The sequence below is a fragment of the Ciconia boyciana genome, chromosome 7 (genome assembly GCF_034638445.1).
Source record: "Ciconia boyciana chromosome 7, ASM3463844v1, whole genome shotgun sequence".
NCBI lineage: Eukaryota > Metazoa > Chordata > Aves > Ciconiiformes > Ciconiidae > Ciconia > Ciconia boyciana.
The window spans coordinates 14,561,843-14,570,387 of record NC_132940.1 but is presented as its reverse complement, the minus strand read 5'-3'; the positions used below and the strand labels follow the sequence as shown (position 1 = coordinate 14,570,387).

At 38.4% G+C, this 8,545-nt stretch overlaps 1 protein-coding gene across 1 annotated transcript in view; it reads left to right on the top strand.

The window, feature by feature from the left end:
* Positions 1-3,804: 3,804 nt before the first annotated feature.
* Positions 3,805-8,545, top strand: part of LOC140654436 (vitellogenin-1-like) — a 43,362-nt gene continuing 38,621 nt past the window's right edge. The window contains exons 1-4 of the mRNA XM_072867701.1: positions 3,805-3,844; positions 4,152-4,172; positions 4,397-4,548; positions 7,006-7,257. Of these exons, the coding sequence (XP_072723802.1) occupies positions 3,805-3,844; positions 4,152-4,172; positions 4,397-4,548; positions 7,006-7,257 (465 nt within the window). The remainder of the gene's footprint in view (positions 3,845-4,151; positions 4,173-4,396; positions 4,549-7,005; positions 7,258-8,545) is intronic.

Here is an 8,545-nt window from a genome sequence, read left to right as displayed (position 1 = left end):
TCTTTCAATCATGCATACTCCAAAGCCAGACAAAACAGAAATAGCATTTCTACCTCTTTCGTTTTGCAAACCTTGTATCCAATTGCCACAGTTATCACTCCATTGGTGATGTGCCAGCATCAAACTGGGATAACAGCAGGGAATTGGGCCTGTTGGTTTCTTTCTAGTAAAATGAATGGAAGTCAAAAAAACAAAAAGCACCTTTTAAAGTAAGCTGAAGTAACAAAATCCCTTTGTGAATGTACTAGAATCAGCATATGGCAATTTAGCCCAACCCAGAACACATTCTTATTCATTAGGCAATGTCCAGAGTCTCTGGAGAGAATATCAAACATTATCTTGGATGCTATGCTACAATAACAAATGCTGAATATTTTGTAAAAAAAAAATTCAAGGAGTGACTGTTAAATATGAAATAAGTGTGAATTTTTTATTATTATTTTTTAAGTAAGGTTTCTTCATCTTTAGAAATGAGGAGAACTGAAGGCTAAAAATCACTTAGCTTAGCCAACTGATTATATCTATTTTAACCTGCTATGGTTGCTTGGGAGCTGTTTTGCTAATCCCTACTTTGTCGTTAGGCTATATATTAGCAGGATGGAAATGGCATCACTGCACCATAATTCAGCAGTATGAATACAGAACAAGGAGAGTGCAGAGCTATCGGCAGCAGTACAACAGCAGATAATAAGACTCCGTTACTCAAGCAGAATGTGTTATGTAAAGACAATTGCAGTGTAGAAGCAATAGCTCTAATCAGGTTAATTAGGCTGTATTCATGTTTCATTTATGGTGCAAGTGCCCTGTAAATTCAAAGCAGTCTACCTCATCTTATTGCACCTCTTATACAGCCATCATGCTCTCTGTAACACTCAACATCATATCTTTTCTTCCTTAAAAAAAAAAAATCCTAAGATATTTCCCATCAATTTTTAAGAATTCCTTCTCTTCATTGTTTATGGCTAAAAAAAAATAAAAAGGAAAAGATACTGGTTGTGTATAAAGCCCATGCCCACATTAAAGTTCCTTTCTCTGCAACCAAATTAGGCACTTGGAAGGTGTTTGTGGAGGGCCTGTTTAATTGCATTTTATTTATTTTTCATGTATTTTCTTGCTCACTAACATAGCATCTTGAATGTTTAAGAAAAATCATATTGGCTTTAAAAAGTGTGGCTCTCACCTTTCCTCCTTTTATCCATTTCCTTAAAGTGATAGATTGCCTGTTTATTCCCTCAGAGCTAGCTGGAAGGACGTGTCTGCTTTGGAGAAAGGATTAGAGCCCGGTGCTGTGACCCTAAAACTCTAGCTGTGTCTCCTCTCCACTTAGTGAATTTATTAGGTTGTCCCTTTAAAGTAATAATGGGTACAACAATTCTGAAATCACTTTCTCCTCACCCTCAAGAAAACAAGCGTGGGTACAGAGGAGCTATTAAAAAGAGAGGACATGCTGCAGATGAATAGAACACAGCAGCCTGCACAGTCTTAATTATTTTAGCTAACTGTCTAGCAATCAGCTGTCTACATTCTGGTTGCAAGCTTAGACTCAGTGTTCCCCATTAAAAAAAGAAACGCAGTATTTTCACTACCCAGCACAAATCTATTCATGTTACACCTTAATTATAAAGCCTTTTATTATACTTGAAAAATGTTATAGCTCCATTTTAATATGTATGTGTCCCTTAGACATTCTTTCAACTTGCTGTTAATAACAATGTTTAAATTAATAGCCTCGCTTATATAGGTCTGTATATAAGATATATATATTCTTTCTTATATATTCTACCCTGTGGAAGTGTGGCTGGTTGAGCACGACGGCACAATGTTGCTGCAGAGATCAAGCTGTGGCACTGATGAGCAGTGCCATAAAAGCAGGGTGACCGAAGCAGGAGAGTTTTGCATGTTCCCACTCGCAGTATTACACTGCTGCTGTACATTTACTTCCATTCTGGCTGCAGAAAATGTGACTGTTTGTAAGGCATTTCTGACTACATTTGACAGTGCATATGTGCCAGCCAAGGTATGCGGCTGAATTTTACAGGGCCCGCAAACGTGATGCATCTTGTCGATCTCACACGGTAGTTAGCACCTTAGAAGAAAACATCAGGGAAAATCCATGTGCACTTAATTTTTCGCCACCTGAATCCACAGTGAACCAACACCCCAATTATTAATCTCTTGTAACGGTTCATATGTCTATCATATGTTTGTAAATATTTTACTAGACACACATTTCATTTCACGGAAGATCTGACTACTCATCCAGTTGCGTATCTTTCCCTTTATGAAAGCAAGCTGCAAGGTTGAAATTCTTGAGATTTCTGGAGGTATCGGTAGCGAAGGTGCCTAAACGAGACTGCCCTCATTTGACTTCTGGCTTCCCGCCGTTTGTCCAGCCAGCTCGGCTGCAGGGAGCAGCAGCAGAGCGGAGGGGCCGAGCTGCCGCCGAGCGCGCGCCACACGGCTGCATCCCTGACTCCAGCTCAGGTGCGCTGGCACGGCGATAATAAACTCCATTATTCCTCAGTCAGGTGGCATCACTCCAAGTAAATGAAGTAATTGTGTAAAGGGACTGTTTGATGGGGTCTGCAGTAAATATATTCTCAGGCCGGATGGTGGAGGCCTCAGGACCCGTGCTCAGGTTTCACCCTTCACCTCCCTGATGAATAGCAACAGCCAAGAAAACCTTGTTCTCCTCCTGGAGGACAGAGCCTGGCTGCCTGACTGTGTGCATTACTTGCAAGTATGTTGTACCTTTCACAGCCTCAAGGAAATACCAGATACACATTCCTGAGCTCTCCTTCCTGCCCCCTCAGTAACCCTTGTACCCAGGTGGGGTTTTACGTGATATTTAATTTACCATTTGACCAAAATACAAGCTTAATTTCAAAGTCAATGATAAACACTTGCAAAAAATACGTATAACTGAGTTTAGGGAGCAAACTCCGTCCTGATTTAGTTTTGCTAAGGACTGGTCTAAATGTTGTAACTACAAGTGGGAAATTCTGGGTATGTTTTCCCAAGAGTGGCTGCAGCCAAAGCCCTGTGAGAACCCACTGAGAAGGACCCGATGCTACCAACTCGCTGAGGTCCTTCTGGAAATGTAACTTGTTTTTTATTAGATTATTTTCATAAACAAAGAAAATAATTTCCCTCCTGTTTTCATAGTATAAACTTTGACCATTAACCAGAAGCTAACGTGAAGGTCATACTGACAAGATTTGTCTTCCCAGGTGTGGGTAATAAGATACGCCTGGAAAGACAACCATGGTAGATACCATGGAAAGACAGTTTCTCACTGCATGTCTATAAGCTTTAAGGTATCTCAATCCTAAATCTATGAAATCAATCACAAATTCTCCTCTAAAAATAGAGTTTCAATGTGACAGAGCAAGGTGTGTCCCCAAAGCTGTGACCCTTAGCAAGAGCAAATTATCAGGAGTTTGAAGACATGATTGGAGAAAAGCTAAATTATTTCAGTTGTGATTGAGAAATTATTTTTATTTAATGTTAAATGTTAATTAGTGTTTTACTATATAGCTACGATGTGGAGAAATTGGGGAAAAAATAGCAAGCAAGATATTTTGAAAATGAAATCTCTATTTCACATTGAAAGTAAATTAGTTGAAATCATCAGGTAATTTGAAGTTGTCAGCATTCATGACCTCAGAAATGTTTATTTTTTGATTGATCAATACACATTCTAAAATACGCTTATTTGTCAAACCAACATGCCAAAAGAAACATGTGATAGCACATACCCTTATAAAAGAGAAACCAGCATGTTCATCTTTACTTATCCCCATCATGAGGGGCTTGATATTAGCCCTGGTTTTAACCCTGGTGGGTAAGTAACTTATCTGCTTTGATGAATTTAAAATAATAGATTCAGGAAAAGGTTTCAGAATCTAAACATAGTTCACTTACAAACGTGAACTTTAACATTTTATAGAAAAAATTATTTTATGACAATTTTTTTGTTGTTTAGGGAAAAAAAAGCTTTTGGCTATGTGTTGAACGAGAAGTTAATTAGAAAGAGTTATACCATATGTACAAGATGAGATATAGCCTTTCATACTAAAATACATTAACATTTTGGGGGGGGTTTTTTGCTTTGTCATTTCATTACTCTTTTTTTTTTCCTTCTCTTTCAGGGAGCCAGCATCTTAATTACCGTAAGTAATTTTCCTATCAGCTAATATAATTATAATGAGTGAAATTCAAAATAGAATCTGAAAAGTATATCAATGTTTAATTTAATTTTACAACAGCTAATTTTGTTCAGGTGCAATACAAAAATGAACAAATTCATCTTTTTTGTTCCATACATTCTAATACAGGTACTTTAATATGTTCTGTACAGTCTCTATAATGTTTTATGGGAACCATTTCTTTGCAGAACCTGACTTCAGTGAAAACAAGGTTTATACATTTAATTATGAAAGCATGCTTCTGAGTGGACTTCCAGAGAAAGGACTTGCAAGAGCTGGAATAAGAATAAAAAGTAAAGTGGAAATTAGTGGTATTGGGCCAAAACTTTGTCTTATTAGGGTAAGAAAACGTATTCAATTTGAAAGGTAAAATTCTCTTCATACTTGAATTCTTTTTTAAGCTTTTGGGAAGTAATTAAGTTTCATCATGTGTTGTGCTTACTCAGGGAGAATGTAACTAACACTATTATTTTTTTATGCAGTGTCCTAAATTCTATTTGCACTTTGCCAGGTAATTCTCAGCTCAAGCCAACCTTGGGCTTGAAGGATTTCTTCTGCTTTGTGGTCAGGGAGACAATGGAATGTAATTTGAAATGCACAATATTTTATTACTGGATCAATCCAATTGTTCCAAACTGTACAACCTAGGATTATTTAATCAACTGATTTCGTAACCAGCAAACGAAAGTCAATAAAACATGCGACAGTAGCTGGATGTGCTTCAATATTTAGCATAATTAATGTCATCTGGTGGCTTCTTTTTCTGCAGGGTCCCAAATGACATTCTTTGTCATCCTCAATTGTATATTTTTACTACATGCTGAGTAATTACTAAGAGTTCTGATTATGTGAAGAACACTTTTGCCTTTAACAGAAGCCTATACGTGCTTCTAATGAACGTATTGAAACGCACTCCTCAATTGCTTTACACAAACTCCACTTAGTCTTGTGTATATGTGGAAGAAAAATTATCTTTTTAAAAGCTTTTATTTGGCAAATTGAAAACTGCAGATTAAAAAGACTGGTGACTGTCTGATAAATGCTTATAAATGCTGTAGCCTTCCAGCCTGAATTAGCCTTCTGTTACTAGGTATTTTTATAAGTTCAAATTATAATAGATCTAGACAGGAAACATTGCTTTTCCATGACCTTTGCAAATGGCTGGATTTTTTTTGAAAAAAAGCAAGGAAATAAGAGCCACACGTCTGTACTGGTGAGTAGAAGGCTTCCCTGGCAGAGAGGAGGCAGAAGCAGTCTTGTCTTCACCCCACCTCCTCCCCCATTCCTTCCGAAACAGCTCTTGGTGTGTCAGGGTGAGTCTCCCCCAAAATTGACTCCTGTTCCTTAAAACCTTCCAAACCACTTCACCTGCCCTCATGCATTTGGAAAAAAGTTTCTGTTTCAAAAATAAATACAAAAAGACTTTCAGGCAAGAAGAAAAAGAGAAAAGAAAAAAAATCACGAGATTTTGGGGCAAGTTCTAAGTGAGAGGTAACGATACATTTTTTCCCTTCTGCTCTGGGAAAAGTTTATTTTGCTGCTGTTATATTTAAATTAGACAGTTCGGAGGGATGGTTCAGGGAATTAATCTTTCATCTGTAGCCTACTAGTTCGCATTCAGCCCAAGTAAAAAGCTGTGTTCCCTGGGCGGTTTCCAGCTGACAATTTTTTCATCGCAAACCCACAAGTAAGAATTGCCAGCTGTGTTCAAAACCTAGCAGACAGCGTAAGTCCTGGCTGGGCCCCGAGGGCTGGGGAAAACTACTTCGCCCTGACCCTGCAGAGCAGTCCCAAACCTGCCCGTATGCAATATGCCAGAAGCATGTCCAAGAGGCAGCATGAGGGATTTGCTCCGTAACAGCCTCCTCTGTAAGCTTCAGTTACTGGGGTTGGTAGTGATCTCCACCAACAATAACAAAAATAAATACGAAAGTGCAGTCTCCAGCGATTTGCTGTATGAGGATTTAGTTTGTGTGGCTTTTTGAGAAATTAATCCGCGTCTTGCATCACATCGCCAGCCTGAGGTGTCAGAGAAAAGTCTCTTTAAACTGTCAAAATATATGGAAGGGAAGGGTCCTCTGAGAAACTAAGCTAAACATGCCCCATTCCCATGGGGTAGAAATCATTCGAGTTATGCATAGTTTAGCACGACTTTCTACTTGCTTGGATGTGCCCCAGGTTGAGGCTGGAGTGTGAAGTGCAGAGCGGGGTCGGGGGCAGCGCCTGAGCCTTCGGCTCCACAGCAAAACGTGTAGGGAAGGACAATTTTGGTAATCTGCTCTCCACTGCTCAAACTAATTATGACTATCTGGCTGGCCCAGCAGCCATGTTGTTATTAGTTTCTGACTGCTGTCTGTGCTCTGTGACCCCAGCGAGGGAGGCGACAGAGTTCACAACAGGAGTTAATGATGCTTTATGCAACATTAACTTTCTCCTGCAATTTCCTGCAGATCTTCCATACTACTTTTGGGTAGCAACCTGCTTCATGCAGCTCTTCTCTGGCTCATTTCTTCATACAAGTCAACCTTTGGCAATATGGATTATCTATGAAACAGAACAGAGTGCAGTGACTGTGGAAATATCACAGTCATTTGCATTACTCTCTTTCCTTTTATATATGGAAATATGTATATTGATACTAGCTATGTTAAATGACGACTTTTAAGTTTCCCTTTGAAGAGGCTTTGCGTTATTTCAAAGTGTATTTTTGACGTGCGTAAAGCTCTAGATGCTTATGTGCATTGAAAAAAGTTAACTGAAAAAATTAAAGAGGAATTATATTCCCCCTTTGTTCTAGATTCACTCAATCGAAGCAGCAGAGTACAATGGTGTCTGGCCTACAAGCTCATTCTCTCGATCACTCAAACTGACCCAGGTACTAACCGGGCAACTTAGTAATCCCATCAAGTTTGAGTATAGCAGTGGCCATGTTGGAAAGCTTATGGCTCCTGATTCTGTCTCGGATGATGGTCTGAACATCTACAGAGGGATTCTGAATGTGCTGGAGCTAAGTATAAAGAAGATGCAGCATTCATACAGCTTACAGGAGGTGAGCTTTTTGTTTTGGCCATTGTGGTCTCTTTGTAAATAAATAAGCCTTCTCTTCAGATTCTTCTACTGCATTTTCTGAATTCATCCTTGACATAAACTTCACTAACAAGAAACACCTAGACTTGGGAAATCATAATTAAGTTTTTCTTATGGGACAACTTTTGATGAAGCTGTAGCTAAACAGGACAACACAATAGCAGATTTTTAATCTGGCTGATCAAAGTATTTCAGAAAATACATTTGCTGTATTAGACCCTTAGAAAATCTGGCTTGTGATTCTAGAGAAAGTAAACTCCTGTGAAAGCTGAAGCCTACATAAGATTTGAATACTGTATTAAAACAAGCTTAAACGTACAGCACATGATTAAAGATAAAATAACAGTAATTTGACTTTCTTACCAATCATATATACTTTAATCTTTTCTAGCTCCTCTTTTAGGAGGAAAACAGTATATATGCCATGACATTACTGTAATAGCTTTGACAGTTGCAGTTGATGTTCTATTGGAATTTCCACTGTTTTTCAGGTTTTAATATCTTAGTCAAGGTAAATCATCTGATATTACTATTCACCACAAAAATTGCAATGTGTTTAGTTTTGCAAAACCATATTTACATTGATTAGACTACATTCGATTCAGAGATCAGCAAAAACCTTGAGATTATTATACTTCCATGTTATTTTTATTGAAAATGCAGACTGGAGTAACTTTAATTTTTAAAAAATTTATTTTTATGTAAGTAGAGTTGTTTCTGGGAAAGGAACTACATGATTTAATATTTTCACACTGCTTGTTGCACATAAAAACCTGGGTGGTGGTGTCGCATATTCTGCAGCACTATTTTCTCATATCTAGTTTTACATCTTCATTCTTTCTAATTCAGTTAGCAATATGTCCTAGTCTTGCTGCTGAGCAATATATGTGACTTCACCCCCTAGAATTGTTCCCAAGTTTTCTTTGCTTTTCTCAGACAGTAACTGATTAATGAAAATTGGCACCCTTGCTTGACAATCTCAAGTCACTCTGTAAAGGAAGATAAGCGTTATTAGTCCCAAAATCTGAGCTGCAGAGAGGTTTAAAGGACTTACGTGGGAAAGTCTACATCACATCCTGCAGGGTATAGGGTAAGGGTATAGAATCATAGAATCATAGAATGTTTTGGGTTGGAAGGGACCTTACAGATCATCTAGTTCCAATCTCTTTGGCTCTCTCATGGCTCCTGCCATGGTCAGGAACACCTTCCACTAGACCAGGTTGCTCAAAGCCCCATCTAACCTGGCCAGG